Genomic DNA, 21,445 nt, shown 5'->3' on the forward strand with positions numbered 1-21,445 from the left:
TTTACCTGTTTATATCGAGCAACCCCAAAAACTAGTGACCTGAGAGCAGTTAACAATATGGGGGAAGGATTTAAGATTGCCGAATTTTTTTTTTTCTTTTCAGTGTAAGGAAGACATTCTGGTTTTTGTGCCCTCTTTGCTTTTATTACTTGGCCCCATTTCCTGATCATGCACTTTTTTTTTTTTTTTTTTTTTTTTTTTACTTTTGATTACCCATTTCTCACAGGAAAATTATGCCCATGTACTTTTTATTATACCAAGGGCAGCTATTATCTCTCAGATCCTGTTTCTAATCCATGAACAAAATGGAATCAAGACTAAATTAAATGGTATGTGTCTACCTTCTAAGTTGGATAACTTAGAAAAAATAACAGGAGGATATCTGAGGGTTGTAATCAACTAAATAGTCTTGCTTAGTTGGGAATGCTTTAAAATGACTGTGCTAAACACTACAAAAGTTCTTCATTCTTTTCTGTTACTTTTAATTGAAATAAAGTTATGTATCAGAACAATAATTTGTTTTTCTCTTCCCACTTTCCCTACTCCATTTTGAGCATCTTGAATATGAAGTTTTACATAATTTAGATTGCCTACACTCTTGGCCTAGTTTAAGGGCATAGTTTTTCTTCCTATTAATCATGTTCTTAAGGAGTTGCTAATTGCACGAACTGCAATTTTAGAATAAAATTTATAAAGAACTATGAACTAAGGAGAAGTGGAAACTCAGAAGGAATAGGTATGTAGTACTGGGCATTTCATTATCTTACTTGGGAAAAATGACATGTTTTAATTTATGAATGTAATTGATTTAAGACGAGTTCTCTTGGAGTTTCTCTCGTATCTCTTCTTTGGAGCACATACTCCAGGCATTGCTTGACTCCTGAGTTTGCCTTCCAGTCCTTAATGTCTCTTCTGAATGCTATAGTCTCTTTCTATGAGGGCAATTGAAACAGTTTATTTCTCTAATTAGAAGTATTAAACTAACCAGATATCCCAGTTACTATCTTTTTTTTTTTTTTCTTTGTACATTTCCTTTAGAAGAGTATCTTGAAGATCTCATCCACAGTTTTATTTCCTTGTAGACGGGAGAGCTAAGGACAAAAATGAGCCAGTCTCATGAAGACAGTTTAACAAGTGTGGCTTGGAATCCAGATGGGAAACGCTTTGTGACTGGAGGTCAGCGTGGGCAGTTCTATCAGTGTGTGAGTATTTAGTGCCCTCTTTCAAATGTTTGTTTATTTAAAAGCAAACTTAGTTTTGTAAAAATAAAGAATTCATTTCACTTGATATCTTTTATAAAGTATACTATATGAAGACCTACTTTGCCATCTTTCTAGAAAGGCACTGTCCAATAGAACTTTCTGTGGATTTCTTTTTTTTTTTAAACCATTTCAAGTGCTTATACAAAATATAGGCTTTGAGTTTATTAAAACATTAAAAAAATTGTCCTACTAAACATTTTGTTCTTATAAATAAGTTTCTAATGTATAGGGACAAAAAGGTTTAGTATTTAATTTCTTTGGGGTTTTTTAGCCCTTTGGAATTTTTTGTATCCAAAAAAAAAAATGCTGAATTTCACGAGGAGACTGTCTTTAAATATTTGAGGAATAAAAGTGACGATGAGTGTTACCAGAAAACTTTGCGGTCTTTATTTGAGGTATCTTCTAATCATTACCTGCCCTGTTAATCTTGGAGTGTTGGGATAATAAAAATTAATAGGTAAAAAGTCTTATGACAAGGCAGACTGTGATACAAATCCCGTGTCATTACTCTGTATCTAGATTCCACATCTCATATCACTACCTAGCATGGTTCTAGTAGGCCCTTCTAGATTTTTAAAACTAAAATAAGATAATAAATCCCATCAACTCATTCAGTGTAGGTCACTTAACACAAAGACTTTTATGTAGCCACTACAAATTATCAATTTCACTAAGCTGGCTGCTAGACTCGTGGAATCTAGTGTCATATTATCTCAGCATGGTTGTAAGCCATTTCTTTCTTTTTTTGTTTGTTTTTTTTCCAGTTGTCCCAACACTCTTTATTGATATACCCATGATTTTCCAATTCTTTTTTTTTTTTAATTAATTTATTTTATTTTTGGCTGTGTTGGGTCTTCGTTTCTGTGCGAGGGCTTTCTCTAGTTGTGGCGAGCGGGGGCCTCTCACTATCGCAGCCTCTCTTGTCGTGGAGCACAGGCTCCAGGCGCACAGGCTCAGTAGTTGTGGCTCACGGGCCTAGTTGCTCCGCGGCATGTGGGATCTTCCCAGACCAGGGCTCGAACCTGTGTCCCCTGCGTTGGCAGGCAGATTCTCAACCACTGTGGCACCAGGGAAGCCCCTATTTCTTTCAAAAAGTTATTTCAAGTGGTCAATACCATTGTAATATACTAATTTAGCATTTTATTTCTGGACTTTCTCTCCATGGGCTAATACTGTACTGCATTGATTGATTGATCTAATTGACATATAACATTATATTAGTTACAAGTGTACAACATAATGATTCGGTATTTGTATGTATTACAAAATGATTCCCACAATAAGTCTAGTTAACATCCATCACCATACATAGTTACAAAAATTTTTTTTTGTTATGATGAGGATTTTTAAGATTTACTTTTAGCAACTTTCACATATGCAATACAGTATTATTAACTATAGTCACCATGCTGTACATTTTAGCATTTAAGCCATTAGTTCTTAATTCCCTGTGTTCAAGACGCATATATGTTTCTGCTGACTTTGCCATCCCATACACTGTTTAAACCTTCAGGACACAGGACTTTGGTAGTTCCCTAATGTGTAAAATGGGAATGGGAATGCCTCTCAGAGCTTTGAATGTTCAGTAAGATAATGATCCTAAGAGCTTTGCTCATCACGTTACAAATTTGGTGACTTTTTAAAAAATGTCATAACAGATTGCTAAGCTCTGTAAAGTTATAATTAATGTTTTAGTAATCGTCTTCCATATCACGACTTGTGAATATTATAGGACAAGTCCCAATATAGTGAATTTTAAAGGAATGTTTGAATTCTTTTCCAAAAGTTGTGAGACCTTAAAACTTAAGGATTCTTTCTTTCTTTGTATTTATTGTACTTATCTATGCATGGTAGGTTATTGAAGGGAAGATAGATTTACTAAGATTCTCCCCCTCCCCCTTAGGTATTGTTGTAATGAAATTTGACCTATATTCAAATTCTGATGATTAAAAACACTTATGGAACAATTAGGTTGAGATCAGTCTCAGGAAAAGACAAACATTACAAAAAGATATGCTAAGAGATTATTTTGGTTTTGTTTGCTTTCTGAGTGCTGTTAAATAATGGAGTTAATAGTAATTTTCTCCTCAGGATTTAGATGGTAATCTCCTTGACTCCTGGGAAGGGGTGAGAGTGCAATGCCTTTGGTGCTTGAGTGACGGGAAGACTGTTTTGGCATCAGATACACACCAGCGAATTCGGGGATATAACTTCGAGGACCTTACAGATAGGAACATGTAACTATATTTTGTATCCATTAAACAACAGTTATCTGATTTATGTTAAAATAAAAGTGTAGTGGAACTTGCTTCTTCAGAAAAAGAGTTATTATGTTTTTGGTTTTGGTTTGATTGGTAATTTGGGTGGATAGTCAGGTGGTGCTTAGTAATTATTAACTCACATTCTTTTTCTTGATTGAAATATAGTATATAATAGTGATTACAGACAAAATTTGTGATACTTAAGCTAGAACATTTTGTATTTTGATAATTTGAATGTCTTGACTCTTAGTATGTTTCTTTTGACAAATTATTTTTTGGTTACAGAGTACAAGAAGATCATCCCATTATGTCTTTTACTATTTCAAAGAACGGCCGATTAGCTTTGTTAAATGTAGCAACTCAGGTGAGTTTATTAAGATAATTCTCAGAAAAATTTAGCTTAGTTAAAGTTTATTGTGATTTTTAGTATATATAAACAAGTGATTCTGTGAATTCTTAAATTTCACTGCATGTGTTTGATCCTTAAGTTTGCAGAGTCAACTAGAAATTTTTCAGTTGGCATTTCGCATAAATAGAAAATGAAAATGTTCATCAGGCAAAGGGATAGTCACAGGTAACTTTTTAAAATTCTTTTGAGTTGAGTTAGAATAAATACCTAAATTCTCTTTTGCTTACAGGGAGTTCATTTATGGGACTTGCAAGACAGAGTTTTAGTAAGAAAGTATCAAGGTGTTACACAAGGGTTTTATACAATTCATTCATGTTTTGGAGGCCATAATGAAGACTTCATCGCTAGTGGCAGTGAAGGTAAATTGTGTCTCTGTTGGTTCACATATATTGATGGACTGAAAGTTCTATAATTCTCTCAACTTGTGAACATAGTCATGTCTCCAAGCAAATTCAAGATGTTAAATCAAAAATTGTATGAGCTGTTTATCCAGTGCACTGTTAATTTCCTTTTCTTGGAATGGTTTGAGTCCTCCTGTTGTCACAAATTAATAGTGCCTGTTTTGGCTATGTGGAGGTGTGTTTGGTGCATGTGTCAAATCAAGATTTAGTTAAATCTTTATTCTCTTGTATGTTGACTTTTTTTTTTAATAGATTTTATTTGTTTATTTATTTATTTTTTGGCGTTGGGTCTTCGTTGCTGCACACGGGCTTTCTCTGGTTGCAGCTAGTGGGGGCTCCTCTTCATTGCAGTACGTGGGCTTCTCGTTGTGTTGGCTTCTCTTGTTGCAGAGCACGGGCTCTAGGCGTGTGGGCTCAGTAGTTGTGGCGCACGGGCTTAGTTGCTCCGTGGCATGTGGGATCTTACCGGACCAGGGCTCAAACCCGTGTCCCCTGCATTGGCAGGCGGATTTTTTTTTTTTTTTTTTTTTTTTTTTGCAGTACGCTGGTCTCTCACTGTTGTGGCCTCTCCCGTTGCGGAGCACAGGCTCCGGACACGCAGGCTCAGCGGCCATGGCTCACGGGCCTAGCCTCTCCGCGGCATGTGGGATCCTCCCGGACCGGGGCACGAACCCATGTCCCCTGCATCGGCAGGCGGATTCTTAACCACTGCGCCACCAGGGAAGCCCCGACTTTTTTTTTCATGAGACTGATGGTTTTCAGATGTTAGTAGTATCTTAAAAATCAAGGTTAATTGTTTTACCTGATCTTGGACAAAATTGACTATAGTTAGATAATTTAGGATGCTTATGGTCTCAGAGAAGCTGAAATTATAGAATTGTGTCTACTACCTTTTTGAATAAACTTACTCTCTGGTCTAATAACGTCGGTATTTCAGGCAGGCATGTGCCTAAACTAGTCAGTCTGATTTAAAATAGAAATGGTTTAAAATATGCAAGCACAAGTAAGTGAGGCAGTATTAAAAGTTGGTGTATGTTTTAAGGTGATAGAAACATAAATAATGGCAAATTATTGGAAATTTTCATTCAACACATTTTCTTGAGTACCCACTATACTGTTCTAGTACTACAGCAGCAAATTATTTAAGTCATTTTTTAAAAAACTGAATCTAGTTTTCCAAGGTAGACCAAGGAACTGGATTATATTGGTAAACACCTGGTAATGTTCAGTTACTGTGTAAGATGTTTCTGTTATCCCTTTCTTGACAAAAAACCGATCTCAGTAGCTAAGAGGATCACAAAGTGACACATGTGTTTTTCCTTTGTGTATACAGTGTATTTAAGGATTAAGACAAAGAGACATTTAGGGATTTAGATTTTAACATGAAGCATATGAATTTATCCTTTCTTTCCCCCAAAAAAATCAGTCAGATAAGATTGAGAAAAGTGAAGAGTGGTTTGCTAGGTAACAATTGGGAGTTCACTTCTTTCCCGTCAAAAAGTCTTTTTTCTCTGTTAGTTTAATCATGTTGGTTTTTTCTAGGTTCTCCATTGGCTTCTAATTTGATATGATCTAAACATATTAATAAGCCTTCTACTTGCTTTTTAGCTCTTCCTACTCAAAGATCTCTTTCCCCTTGCTCTATTTAATCCTGCTCCTGGCGGGGGGCGGTTGCCTCTTAATTATGCCTCACAATCCCCTATAGCTCTTTCTAAAAATAATACGTAGCCTAGAAGTGCTTTAAAAATATGTGTTGCTACCATTGTCCCTAGTGATGCCAATCTTTTTTTTTAAGCCCAAACTTTAGAATTAAGCCTGATGAATAATGTAATTAAGCCACACATTATATTCTGCTTAGGGATAAAATGAAACATAACTATGATGGAAAGAGATTAGCATTGTCATGATTCAGGTGGTCTAGAATGGTTCTAAAAGTGTTTTCAACACCAAGTGGATATAGCAACTATATTATCTCCCAAGATGACCACAGTAATCCATTTGTCATTTATTGTCAGAAATATATTCCAAGAACCTTCCAAATCCCCAAATATATGAATGTCAGTATAAAATAGAGCAATTAGGAAAACTTTCCCCCTAAAAGTTATGCCATTACTCCAGCCTTTTCATTGTGCTGGAAATATATAGAAAAACTTATTTTTTACCTCTGCATAGGCACTGGATTCCCTAAACTGGTACAGTAAGCAGAGCTTGATCGTAAAGCCTGTCATTCTGACCTTGACTACATCAAATCTTAATTTTTGCTGACTGTTCAGCAAATATCCTCCTCGGGTATGTGTTCACAAATCCAAATGTAGGTAGATTTCAGTTGCAGTCACACTTTTCAAGCCTGTAATCTTTCTTTCTGGACTTGCTCTGTCCAAGGGGAAACATAGCTAGTCTGGGCTTTTTTTTTTTTTTTTCTTTTGCTAATTTTATTTTATTGAAGAAAATTATTTTCAGAAATGATTGAACAATAAGTACCCTCTAGGAAAGATAAATTCAGTACTTCAGTGAGTGCCTTTTAGCTTTTGCTTCACATACTCAAAAAAATGTTCAGAAACAGTTCCAACTTTTTATCCTTGTAAGTTGAAACCAGGGCATGTTTTTTTGTTTTTTTTTTTTACCACAAGTTTATTACCTTTTCACCACTCTGAAGTTTCCTCAGTTGGCAGCACATCCACTGAAAGTTCCCACATTGATCACATAGTTGATTGACAGATCTCCAGATAGGACACTTTTCTGATTTACCCTGGGATTCTGCCTTCTGCTGAAAAGCAATCACTTCTATTTCGTTAACTCCTTGTGGTAATACATGTTGTTTAATACGTGCTAGACTCTGTTCAAAACACTTCTTCATGTACAGACTTACTTTATCCTCATAACGTGATGAGGTAAGTAAGATCCCCGTTTACAGAGGAGTTGCAAAGAGTGGGTGATGTGCCCAAAGTTACATGGCTGGTCAGTGATACAGGGAGCGTGTGGACTGGGTAGTCTGACTCTACAGCCCGTACTCTGAACTTCTACTCTGTACTAGTCCGTTGTTTTGTTTTTGAAGATTAGTTTATCACAAAGTTGTCAGGGTTTTTGTTTTTTATGGTCACTTCATGAGATTACAAATAGACTACTACAAAGTCATATTATTATGCTGTCTAGCCTCACAAGTAAACTCTTGAGCAGGGCCTCCTGGATTTCAACCCCAGTTTCACCATTTACCGGCTGTTAACCATGAGCAGATTGCTTAAACTTGCAGTTCTTCAGTCGCCGTCTGTAAAAGGGATAAGCATAGTGCCCACCTCATGATGGTGGTGAAGATTAAGTAATATACTTAGTACATTATAAGCACTCAATATTTAGCTATCATAATTGCTATATTTGAATTTGGATACATTGCTTTTCTATCACCTCTCATTTCCATAAAATCTGTCTCTATCCTAGATTTGTTTATATTCAAAGATCTTGACTGTGATTATATATTATGTATTACAGAATATTACAGATAGATTTTGTGGTGACTTGCAAGCTAGTCAGTCATCAGTAACAGGGAAAAAAATGTGTATTTTATTAAAATGGCTTTTTTCAAAAGGTAATTTGTTAAATTGTTCACATTGTTTTTGTTGTCCTTTCAAGTTCTAATAAGTTATACGTTCCATGTGTAATGAGCAATAAATTTAAAATCAGTTGGTTTTGTTAATATGTAACAACTCCCTGACTTTTCTCTGAATTACTGTTTATTCAGATCACAAGGTTTACATCTGGCACAAACGTAGTGAACTGCCAATCGCGGAGCTGACAGGGCACACACGCACCGTAAACTGTGTGAGCTGGAACCCACAGATCCCATCCATGATGGCCAGCGCCTCAGATGACGGCACCGTTAGAATATGGGGACCAGCGCCTTTTATAGACCACCAGAATATTGAAGGTAACCATCATACAGTATCCCTGTGTTTTCTCCAGACGAAACGTTGCCCTGCTTATCATAAAGTTGTAGCATTTTTAAGCGGTACTTTATTTAAAGTGTAGGATACAATCGATTTTTTTCCCTCATTTAGAGATTGTACACTATATCTTACTCCACAGAAGTTTAATTAATCTAAGACACAGCAGTATTTTGTTTGTTTTATTGGTGACAGTGGGGAGAATAAGCTGGAATGTGCCACCTCATTTACATCCAGTTAGTATTGCCACTTTCAAAATTTTATTGAAAATCTCACTTCATCAAGCAAGAAGTATTTTATACTTTCATACCCATGAAAACTAGCTAGTATATGAAATTTGAACAACTTTAGAATGATCTTGATTATAGTTTTACCCTTAAAAATAAATATCTGTTAATACCAATAGAGAAAAAGAAGGGAACTAAAATTTATCATGTACCTATGTGCCAGGCGGCCTGCTAGGCCCTTTATATACACTGTCTTGCGTAACATCTTCACAGCCCTGTAAGAGAAGTAGAAGAAGTGTTTTTATCCTCATTTCTGTGGATGTAAAAACTGAAGCATGGCAAGACTAGTTAACTTGTTGAGAGCTGCCAGGTCTTCAAATCTAGGTCTGAAAGGTTTTTTCCCCTACTTTCAGATACTTGAAGAAAGCCAAAAAGCTTAACAGTTAAGGACATAGCTTAATTGAGCAAGATATTGGTACTAGAGAGAGGAGATAACGAGAGCAAAAATATTCAGTTTGCTTAGAAAGACATAGTTTACCTAGAAACAGATAAACAGGTTTTTTTGTTCACAGTGTGTCCCACCTAAATGCTTTTAGTAAGAAAGATGACCAACTGTTCTCAGTTAAGTTATTCTTAGAGGAGGAGGGTTGTCAGGGTAGCATGTGTGGTTTAAAAGCATATTTTCTGTGCTTTTGTCTTTGTGGTACAAACTGTGAAAGACTTGACCGGATCTCACCTGTCAGTGAGGATGTACAGCCAAAGATGAGAGTAAAAAGCATGAAGAGCACACAGGTCAAAAAGTTTGAGAATTATTGTTCAGTTATTCAGAACCTTCAAGGACCTTTTTGTATTTGTACATCACTACATGACGTTCTAACATTCCCCTGTGAGATCAGCTAAAACTAAAAATCTGGTTGATCTCCTATTGTTCGTTGTCGTTTTTAGGTTTCAAGCCCCACTCTCTTAGATGTTTTAGAGATCTATAACTGAGATTATATGTGCTTTTCTAATTTTATTAGTCATTTTGGAAGTTATTTCTTCAAATAAACATTTGATTTGAAGAAGTAGGAAAACATTAGGTATATAGTAACAGACTTACCTTGTAGGTGGATTTATTTTAGACATACCTTTAAGGGTATGTTTATGCTTCTACTACTGTAAAACAAAAGTTACACTGCTATTTGGTAACTTAACTATTGTGGATACTCATTATTGTGGGTGAGCCAAACTTGGCCCCGTTGTAAGAACTGGGTCTAATTCAGCAATTTTCAGTTGTGCTTTGCAACATAGGTATAGCCCTAAAATTTCTCTTATACCTAAAATAGGAAAACAGCTTCTGTATAACTAGAAATTTGGGTAATGCCTTTTAGGCAGGCATCTTCTGGGTTCTTTTTCCCACACTTGAAAACTTTTTTTCTAATTAATACCTGTTTGGAATAGACGTTTTGGAAAAATATAGATGAAGCTAAGGAAATGACATTCAAAAATCATGATATCCTAAGATACTATAAGTCATTGAAGTAAAAATATTTCACTTAACTCAATTTCAAAAAAGAGAATTGCTGACCTTTTAATTATAACAGTAAAGTTCCATACTGCATTTTTTTTTTTGAGGACTGTATAAAATAGAATAGGATCAAGTAATAATGCATGCTACAACATGGATGAACTTTGAAAACAATATGCTAAGTGAAAGAAGCCAGACACAAAAGAGCACCTACTGTGGTTCCATTTATATGAAATGGTCCAGAATAGGCTAATCCATAGATTGTAGACTAGTAGTTGCTTAGGATTGGGGGGTGAGGGTTTGCTTACAACTGCTAATGGTGATGAAAATATTCTAAAATTGATTGTCATGATGGTTGTACAATCCTGTGAATATACTTAATAGCTATTGAATTGTCCACTTTAAATGGGTGCATTGTAGAGTGTGTGAATTTGTATCGGTAGAGCTGTTGACACATTACCCCCCACACACACACAGAAGAGTAGGGTGATATTGCAGAATTTCAAACTGAGCCACTGGAAGGAGAATTAAATACATAGTTATAATGCACAGTTTACCTTGGACTGCCAGATCTTTATTCTCTTCTATTGTAAACTACCATGAAGATTTTTCTATTCTGCCTAAGTATTTCAAGGTTCATGTTTAAAGTATGAGATTCCAATGTGATTATTCTCTTGGGTTCTCCAATATTCAAAATAATCCTGAGTTTAGATTGTAATATATAGCCTAAGATGTGATGTGGACCCAGTTTTAAGAGTAATGATGAAAGTCTCAAGAATTTGCCTTGATGTGATCGTTTTCTAATGTTACGATATTTTGTAATGGCATGATGCTGATGGTAAAACTTTCTAACTGGTAACTTTTTTCTCCCCCTCCCCTCTTCTTCCTCTTTTCCCCCAATACACATGTCATCTTGTCTTCATTCAGAGGAATGCAGTAGCATGGATAGTTGATGGCGAATTTGGAGCAGACGACTTCTGTTTAACTTAAAATTAGTCGTATTTTAATGGCTTGGGATTTGGTGCAAACAAACATGATTGATAGCTGGACAGACATGCTCGTCATGAAAAAAGAACCATTTCTGAAGCCCGACTGGGGCCAAACATTTACACCTTGCTTCATAGTAACCAGTTGAGATGAAGCACATCGTTAGAACGTTGTTGGACACCATGTTGAATTATCCCCCCATCGGTTGTGAAGAACTGTGCTACATTCAGGCTTACCCATTGAACTCAGTATATATAATTTTTTCCCTCCTGCCTTTTGTCGGGCAGGATCCATTCTTGTTGCTCTTCTGTGTAATGAAGTTTAAATGCTTGTTTGGAAAACTTTATTTAACAGTTTAGAAGGCTTGATAGAAAGAGTGCATTAGTCTGAAGAGTATACATTGGATAGGAAAGAATTTCCTTCTTTTGTTTCTCCAAATCTTTCCGCCTTATTTAGCTTGAGATCTTTGCAGCTTGGTTCATGGATTCTAGCCTTGCCCGTTGCGCAGTATATACTGATCCAGATGATAAACCAGTGAACTATGTCAAAAGCACTCTCAATATTACATTTGACAAAAAGTTTTGTACTTTTCACATGGCTTGTTGCCCCGTAAAAGGGTTAACAGCACAATTTTTTAAAAATAAATTAAGAAGTATTTATAGGATTAAAGTGACTTCATTTGTATACATTTGGAATCTAAACCAGCTTAAAAAGAGTTTCCTCTATGACTTAGATACGCAGTATAACTGATGCTCTTCTGGAATACCACATGAGACATGGTCAGAAACAGTGCTTGGAAGGACATCACACAGGAAGTTCAGAGTAGTGCTTTGAAGATTTTCCCCCTTTTGTTTTATTCCCGAAGGAACATCAGTACCTGATGTTCAAGAAATTCAAGATTCATAACGAGAATTTTAAATTTATACCAACATGAGAGATCAGTGGTCAGTTTAGGTTTTCAACAAAGCTTGTTCCAAGTTGTTCTCAACTTGGGGAATCATTTTGGTGTGATCTAGCAAGAGAGTAGAAGTCAGCAGATATAACCACTTTGGAAATTCATAGTATAATTGAGCTTGTTAGAAGAATTCAGCAGGTTACAGACATACTTAAACTGGGTTTAAAACCTAGGAGTCATTTCTCTAATTGCCCTTAATATTTTGACATATAGGGATACGTAAATTTAAAGAATATTTCTTCTCAGATTTTGCCATACTGAACCTCATTCTAAACTGGTGCTGTGGATAGTCTCCCTCTCCCCTCCCCTCTTAGTTTAAGGAAGGGTTTCCTTCATGGAAAAGCACTTTTAATTTTGAGGATTTCACGTTTAAAATAAGCCAAAAGCCTGATGTTCACGTTGTGCTTTTAAACCCCGTAACAGCTGAGTACAACATACTTAGTCTCCTTTGAAATTCCCTCCCCTCTTTAGTAGAGGATATAAATATGGTGACCATAGCTGTTACGTCGGGAAGAGGACTGGGAATACCCCCAAAATAAGATTCTGGTGAAGAAAAAGTCTTAACACTGTTCCCTTTCGGCCCAGCCAAGTCTATAATATATTACTACCATGAGTAGACTCCTTCAGGATCCACAAAGAAGAGAAAGGCTTGGATGTTAGTTCTTCCATCGGGGGATGGGTGGGTAGGGGAAGGTAGCAGGGAGAAATGGGTAAAGTCAGGGAAGGGGAGAAGAAAGAAAAACACAATTGGCCTTAAAATAGCTCGGATTCTCCCAGAAGCTCATAGTAAGCGAAAATGATAGATCGTGGTCAGCAGATTATTTTATCAAATTGGTAATGTAAAAGATTTCTTTAAGCTCCATTTTGCAGAGACCACCACTTAGAGAATCAAGAATTCCTGTTTTGATACTTCTAAGTTAAAATAACTATGTTACAGTTTATCTGGTACTTCATTTTTCTTAACTAAAATTACTTTTTACTTTAAGCTTGAATAAAATCTTCATTGGTAACTGTATATAATTAAGTGGCAACTTCTCTTTACCTCAGTACAGTTAAATCCATTCATATTTTAAGCGATTCATGTATACCCTGAAGCCGTTAATACACCCCAGTCTCTATGGTAACATCACTAACAAAATGTGGGCATAGAAACTCCACAGCTGTTTACAAATTTGGTTACAGTGTGCTATGGTACATGTGTAACATTCACGGAGATTTGTGCCCATTCAGGGGCAATTTGGCGCTCAGAGTCTACTATACTTCACCCAGCCACCCCTAGATCTGAGTTTTCAGAGTGCTTCTGAAGTACAGTTAAAAACACTTTAAAAAAGTGGAGTAAAAGTGAGGCACATTTTACAAGAACATAACTCCATTAAAACGGAGTAACAACTATGCAAAGGTTTCTATAGCAGCTAGGTGAGTTTGTGTTCCAAGTCTGTCTTAACTGGCAGCTTCCTATATATACTGGTACTTTACTGTGCCAATTTGCTGTCAACGTCTACTTCATGCATGTGCCATGCAGCGACTGTGCTAGAAAGGTAAAATGAATGAAGATGCCTAGGATTTTATGGTACAAAGAACCTGAAAGCAGGATGGTCTAACTCATAGCTCTTAACTGAAAACTTCTGACAGTGTTGTAGTCTCTATATAGGCTTGAGGTGAGAATATACAGAGTGAGAATACTACCAAGCCAGCTGCAAGATACTAACAAATGTATAAACTGAAAAGTACCAATACTTTTTGCACATAGATCAAAATAGAGTGGAGAATTTTGGCTCCAAAAATCAGGTTAGTAGGCTCATTTCCATGTGCTTAAAAATGTTTTTTTGTTGTTACTATTCATTGATGAAGGGCTAGAGCACGTATGAAATTAAATGTCTTTTTCCTCCAAATAACTGGTTATTAGTAGTACAGTGTTGGATTTGGGGATTCCTAAGACTGGTGTGTGGGTGGTGAATTAGAGTTGGGGAATTAGCTGGGAGGGATGACAAAGCTTCAGTTGGGGTTTTTGTATGTTATTAGTGTTCATTCTAGCTAGCTACATTTCTTTTGCTCTTATTGGCCAGGTAAATGTTATATTTAACCAGGTAAGTAGTTTAAACAGAGGAAATTTTTTTTTGCAAATGCCCCTACACATTGGCCCATTTCAGTGGGTGGGAGAACAGAAAGGGATTACCTAACTTTAAAAATAAACTTAAGTAATTAAAATAACTTGCTAAATGAAAGGAAGAAAATCAATTTTTATCAGTATTTCCTTAATTTGAAATCACATGTAGTAGTATGGTAATTTTTATTATTAGGAGTGTTCTCCCTCTGGAGTGGCATTTCATGACATTAATAGAAAATCCTTTTTTCCCCCACCCCTCCCCATCTTGAAATTTTCTTTTTTAGGATGTTGGTTCCTGCACACAAGAACTGACCCTATCACCTCTGCTCACAGTGGTAAATATAACGTACATCTCTTGAAAGGGAAATATCCATGTCAGTTTCTTTCACAGCAGAAGAATGGCTACTTTTGAATGGGGAGGAAAGAAGACATTTTTCTTAATATCCTTTTTGTCCCATCTCTAAAGTGTATAAATATCTTTATTTCATTTTAATTTCTCATTTAGATTTTAGCAACTTCTCTTTCGGGGTTGTTCTCCAAAATATTACTTCCATTTCAAAAACCATATCGGATTTAATTTAAACCGCTAACTTTAAAAGAATAGGTGAATCTGCATTTATACTTAGACACTTTCTAAAAACAGGGTGAACTTAATTGAAAATTTTCAGTGTTGTTAAGCTATTGTTATAGTAGCTGCCCTATAGTTGCAAAAACAAAAACTATAAAAACCCCTCCCTTATCTACTTAATCCAGATAGCCTGGATTTAATGAAACTAAGAGAATAAAAATGTGTGCGTGTGTGTGTTGTGTGTCTGTGTGAAAGAGATTACTTAGTTCATAAAAAGTCCTGGAAACAGCTGTTCTGGGTTCTTGTCAGTTTCACTAAAAGTCTCGTGCACATGTGAAGTGCCCTCTCTGAATTGAAGGTTTGGTTAATACTGGTATATTTTTATAAGACTGAAATTGTGTCCCCATCTTTAACTTAAAACATTTTCATCATCAGGGTCAATGTGCTAAAAACTGAATCGGAACATTTTTAGGCACAGATGGAAAAAAATGTTATTGGCTCCTTGAAAATGTGTGTGTGTGGCGAGGGGAATAGATCCACAAAAGCATGTATGTACTTACAAACCAAGCTGTAGAGATCAAGAAAAGAACTTAAGTGTTGATCTCAAGATTTCTAAATTGTCAAGATTTACATGGCATTGTGGTGGAACTAGTTAAAACTTAGAGCTTTTGATATATAATAACTATTTGCTATGGACTGATTAAATGTTTCAAAGGATTGTGTTCTTAAATATTGGGGTTTTTTTTTAACTGCCTCTCAGATTATATTTAGTAGTTTAAATTTCTTTGCTTTATTATTTCATTAAAGCATAAGAAACTTCAGGTCTCTGATATATTTATTTTCACTTGTTCTACTAATTATTTACAAAACACCCTTTGTTAACTTTTATTTTATAAATGTGTAGTATATTAAATGTCTTTAAATTTTTGTTCAATTGAATCTACATTAACTTTGATTTGCTTTCCTGGGATTTTTTTTTTTTAATACACCTTTTCCATGTCAGTGCATAGCACTTAACCAATCGTTTGTATTCCCTTTCAATCCAATAAACAGAATGAATAATTAAGTAATTGTTGCTGTGTTAAATTCTCCTAATAGCCATTAGCCTGAGTGTCTAACTAGTACTGTTTTTACCTAAAATAATTGATTTGCTGAATTTGACATCCATAGATGTACCTGGAGTTTTTTTAGTGGTGTCTAACGGAGCACTGCTTTGCCAGTTGAGATAATCTTTTTTTTAAAGAGCTATTGTGTGTAATCATGGATTAATTTAGAAAACTCTCAGGAACATTTGCATTTTTAAAGGAATCATATGCCACATGTTCAAAAGTATTGCTGCGTCTGAAATTATGCGTTTAGGCAGTGGATATGCTGACAAGGGGAGAAAATATATTTCCAGTTTGAAATTAAAATTTATTTCATAACAAATAAATATATAGTTATTTAAAGATACCCTTGGAGAAAGTATTCAATGTATACAAACCTATATAGTACATTTGTATTTATGAAAAAAAGGAAAAGAAAACCAATTGCCCATCAGGGTGAATTATTACAGAAGTAGGCTTTATGATTTTTACTACTAAGAGTGGTGGTCTGCACAGTAAAAGGAAGTGCAAATGTGAAAAACTAGTACTTGGCAGGCAATCAATGGAGACTCAGCTTAGGATAGCAGATCCACTGATGAGGCAGAGAGAGGTAATGCTTCCACACTACTGCTCCCCACCTTAAAGGTACAGTTTGCCACTTCCTCTGGTCAACGGGCAAGAGAGAAGTTTTTTCTACTTGGAGTCTTTAAATACAGCTATACTTTGCAGACTTAGCTTAAAGTTTCATGCCAGATCCCAGCCCCAGGTATAGAAAATTTCCCAACCTTAATAAATCTTGAGAGTTGTATTTTAAAAACACAATTCAATTCCCTTTCATTTAAGCAAAAGAAAAGTTGATGGTCTTCAGTTACATCATTTCATGACTTCTACTTGAAATTTTTCCCAGAAAAACTTAAAACTGTTAAAGAACATTCAACAAACAAAATGACCCCATCATCCTATCACTACTTCCAAGAATCTTAAGTGTCTGCCATTGGTTTTGTGGCAGTGGGCTCTTCTCCCTCAGACCTGACGAGCGTGGGTAACGTGGGCTTGCTGTATAGGAAACAGTACAATCATGTAATTAACAAAATGTTAAATCAGCATGTAATGTATAGCTAATGCTGGAAACAGGGAAGAACAAGAACAAATTTTCAGCAAGTTTTAATTTCCTTTTCTGATGTGAGGATTAGTGGCTTCTTTGGTCCCTGTATTAAATTGATGCAACTGGAGTCGCTCATACACAATTTAAGACTTTTAACATCTTATTCAAGACATAATTAGCCATGGTGATAGGCCATATCTAGAATTCAAATAAATGAATGTGCTAATGTTCTTCATTTAAGTTCTCCTGTGTGGCTTTTTCCTCATTTTGAATATAATTTTAAAATGCAGCTACACATTGAATTGGAAGTTGTATACCAAATAGTTTCCAAATATTGAATAACTTTCCCTCATCCCCCAAATGGGAAAATATCAGTTTGTGGCCTGTGAATTCAGGAAAGGGGTCTTGATTCTATTATCAATGAAAAACTTGTTCTAAAAGTTATTTCACACCATGTGTTAATGGGCTCTTTTTCCCGTTAATGGATTTGCACGAAAAAACTTTTCAGTAAGATTTTGTTTTCTTTTTCCCCTGTTAATGGGTTTGCATGAAAAAAACTTTTCAGTAACATTTTGTTTTCTTGTCCACAAAGAACTGATACTATTCAACTGGTTTGGTTTTAATTTCCTTTCTCTTTCTATGCTTTCTCCTAGTGTTTGTATAAATAACTGGAGTGCTTATTGGGTACCAGGCACTTTATATACATTATTTAAACTTCTATCTCTGTAAGCAAGTATTGCTCACTTTTTTTCAATGATAAACTCAGGCTTAAGGAGACTGAAATACAGTTAATAGATGGTAGTACTGGGATTCAAACCCCTGTTTGATTCCAAAGCCTGTGCTTTTAACTCCTAAATCCAAGGGCATGTGAGACTCAACTGAAGGCTTTTTTAACTTTTAGATTTCGAAGCCACCTTCCAGATCACAAGTCAGATTTGTTAACATGTCAGGTAATTGTATGTTGTCAGCTGACACTGGTCCACTTACTGGTGGTTTTTGAAAACAGTGGGACTATACTATGTTATTACTTCAGCAATGAGACCAAGAATTAAAAGCAGGAGCAAGAATGGTAATGTGAGGGACTAACCACAACGCACACATTATTTGGTCATTGAGTAACATGAGTACAGAACAGGTATTCCTTTGGGCTAATATACTGGGTGCTTACTTTAGGCCAGTCACTGTGGATGGGCCACTCGTTCCATTCTCATTTAATTCTCAAGGTACCTTCATGGGGCAAATACTCTAATTTCCATTTTACAAATGAGGGAAGTAGGCTTAAATAAACTAACTGGTATGAAGGAGCTGGGATTCTAAGCCAGGTGCCCCTGAGCTTATGCTATTAGCCACTGCACACATAAACCTCCCTTGGTCTGTAGATGGCCACTTATTACCCTAGATTAAAAATTGACTGTTAAAAACTTGTCAAAGATAGGTAAAACATTTATGGGCACACTTCTTTACTGATTCTAGTTAACTGTGTAATTCATAGAAGAAAATGACACTTTTGAAATTACACAGATTTTTCTGCATACAATTAAAGCAACCAATAAAACAGACTCATGACGTTTCACAGAAGAAAACCTCTACAATAAATTTGAATGTCTTTAAATTGTTTTATAAAGTAGTGGTTTTGGATTTAAATATAAATCCTATCACTTGGTGTGTCACTTTAGACAAATTACTTATCTGTCAGAGTTCCCTCATCTATGAAAGAAGCTAACAGTATCTTCTTACCAGACAGCATTGTGATGGGTGAGAATGCACATAGTAAAATCACAAACGATTTTTAAGAGTTTATGGCAGTCAGCAAAAAAGCCAGAATACTGGAGGTTCTACACAACAAATGATTGCTATGTCCAATGAAACAGTTTCTTCAACAAATTGCAAGGAAAATAATAGGGAATTTAGTAGATTAAGAGACTTAAGGACATTAACCAAATGAAATGTACAGATCTTTGCTGAATCCCAATGTGAACAAACCAACTGTAAACCTTGAGCCGATGGGGGAAATTGGAGCATCCATTGTATATTTAGTACTAAGTAATTACCAATTTATGTATGATGCTGGGACTGTGTGTTTTAAGAACCCTTATCTTACAGAGATATGTGTAAAAATACTACATAGGTACTGATGTCTGGTATCGGCTTCAAAATAGTGTGGGGGAGGGAAGGTAGTAGGTTATAGATAAAACAAGAATGCCCGTAAGTTTGATTATTGTAACTGGTAAAATAGAAGATTACCAACTGACACGGATTAGTCCTGTTATTGTCTTCCAAAAAGTTAGTATCTTTATACACAGCTACACCAGAAGCTAGCCTTGCCCTGCAGGTCACTCTGATACAGTAGATGCAGTGGCAGCCAAACTTGTTGCTTTTTAATTGAGCTGTCAAGTTCAACCCTCACCCGCTTTGCATCCAACCTGTGAAATAGGCTGCTGATCAGATAAAGTCATAAGATCAGGCTCTACAACGTGATTCCACGTTACATCCTCTCCTTCAGAGATTATCAATCTGAATGAATTGAGCTGTGAAAACAGACGAAGGATTCAAGCTCCTTCCTTGTTCAAGTGCCAGCCTCCTGCCCAAAGAATATATGGTACTTAGAATAGCAGATTGAAGATGAGCCAAGTTCCCTGGATAAATAACAAAGTGGGGATTCTGACAAAGCACCGGGCGCTTAGAAGGGAACCAGGAATCAGAGAGATGGCTGGAGACTGATGGTATAGCAGTGTGTAACTCCGCATCTTTACTAGTCCTCTCAACATCTACACACGAGGTGCTCCACTGGAGAACAGCAGTTTCAGTATTTGTTCGACTGACTCACATTCTGACTAGGCGCTAATGTTGAATGGGAACTAATACAGGTGAAACCAAGACTGTTCCATAACGGATGTAGCAAACCAAATACACAGCAGGGGAAGCCACGGTCAAACCTCTGAGCTCCCAGCTAGCTGATTCTGACCACTCACCCACCACCCACTCCTCACCCAGCCTCAGAGGGAAGCCATTGAAAACAAAAACAGCTTTTATCAAGGACTTTATTCTAAAGAGCAACGTGAGCTCTTAGTGATCAATCCCTTTAATATCTATGTCCTGACAGTGATTATCACTGTGATAACTGGGTTCACAATGCTAACCCTAAGGCTCTGAATGACCCTCAGTCCTTAGATTATATTTAGAGCAAAACAATTTGACTACTACCTTTTAGAATGTTCACGGTAAGTATGGCTTAAAACCAAAAGGCTTCACTGACAAATGCTCAGATAGAAGAGCCCATTCTTTGAACAGCCTTATTAACTGCAGTTTCACTACACCGAGCATATTTCAATCTTTGTCACACTACATTGCAAAATAGTATTTTTGGCTTAAAGTACACAAACTCAGGGGGCAGCAATCTAGATAATAGGCATAGAGTTTCAAGACTTCCCTTCTCTGTCTTGCTGCCTGTTTCCATGTATTAGAACAATTTTACTTACACGCAGGGGGTAATTAATTATACCCAGTACATAATAGTTTTCATCACAATTCCTTCTGACAAAATATCACTTGTGAGTAAAGTTGACTTCACACGTCTCCAGTACACCAAATACAGCAGTTTCCTTCCCTAACCTAGCATGTCTTAGAACATTCCATAATGTGACTGCCTGAAAACAGATGGTAGACTTTGATTATGCTGCTCCATTGCTTCTTACTTCCCTGATGTAGAGGACATTAGTTAGACTTCATGCCGACAGGGCAACAGAACAACACAATCAGATGTATTCATTCAACAGTCATGTATTGTTTCCGTGTGCAAGGCATGGACTGCGTTAGGTGCCAGGAGCAATAGGAAAATGATACAAATTATGAATAAGAGGAGACTCTGCCCTCCAGGAGTGTACAGTCTAGTAGGAGAGATTAACTGCATACAAATAGCCGTAACGCCAGATAGAAAGTGGTAAGTGCCACAGGAGAAAAAGTTCCATGGGGAGCTTTCTTATCCCTCAAATTCAAAGTAAGCTCAGATGAGAGGAAGCAGATTTGGATTATTATTCCATTGTCATCTGTGTGGCACGAAAAGGTGGCTGTCAGGCTTTGATGCACCAAGCTGCACCTTAGATCTTTCTTCCTCGGCTCTCTCAGCTGAGAGTCCAGTGATGAGCAAGCGCACCTGCTAACCACTGAAGGAATGGAAGGAAAAGGGCAAAGGAAAATGACAGGATACACAGATAAAAATACTCTGCACCCAGGAGCATGCCATAGTAGTCTGCACTGGCTGGGCCCAGGGTACTCCCTTCACAGATGGACAGGGACGAGAAGTGACAAGGGAGAGAAAGAACACTGGACTAACCAGGAGGATTCCAGGTGCAATCCCCAGAGCTCAGTTCTCTAAGATGAAGTTAGACCAAATGATCTCTAAGGGTCTCTGCAACTCTCCAATCAGTTAAAAGCACAGAAAATTAATCTTCGGCATCTTAACCACAGCTTTTAAAGTCAGTGCTTTTTCCCTCTTTTCACAATTTGTAGAAGAGCCCCTAAAAAATCCAAACAAAAAACTAGAGTTACCCCCTTTCCTGCCTTTGATTACAAACAAGCAATACAAGAAAGGTGGTTTTGTTTTTAACCACGGTGAATGTTTCAGAAGTTAAGA

General features: G+C 36.5%; 1 protein-coding gene across 2 annotated transcripts in view; it reads left to right on the forward strand.

Annotated features, from left to right (window-relative positions):
* The window catches only part of WDR26 (WD repeat domain 26), a 43,133-nt gene extending 27,445 nt beyond the window's left edge, over positions 1 to 15,688 (forward strand). For both annotated transcript variants that reach the window (XM_082615474.1, XM_082615475.1), the window contains exons 9-14: positions 1,083 to 1,202; positions 3,354 to 3,499; positions 3,809 to 3,887; positions 4,162 to 4,291; positions 8,070 to 8,255; positions 10,933 to 15,688. In XM_082615474.1, the coding sequence (XP_082471600.1) occupies positions 1,083 to 1,202; positions 3,354 to 3,499; positions 3,809 to 3,887; positions 4,162 to 4,291; positions 8,070 to 8,255; positions 10,933 to 10,958 (687 nt within the window). In that variant the 3' untranslated portion in view covers positions 10,959 to 15,688. The remainder of the gene's footprint in view (positions 1 to 1,082; positions 1,203 to 3,353; positions 3,500 to 3,808; positions 3,888 to 4,161; positions 4,292 to 8,069; positions 8,256 to 10,932) is intronic.
* Positions 15,689 to 21,445: the final 5,757 nt, after the last annotated feature.

The sequence above is a fragment of the Mesoplodon mirus genome (assembly GCF_964341445.2).
Source record: "Mesoplodon mirus genome assembly, chromosome: 3".
Classification (NCBI taxonomy): Eukaryota; Metazoa; Chordata; class Mammalia; order Artiodactyla; family Ziphiidae; genus Mesoplodon; species Mesoplodon mirus.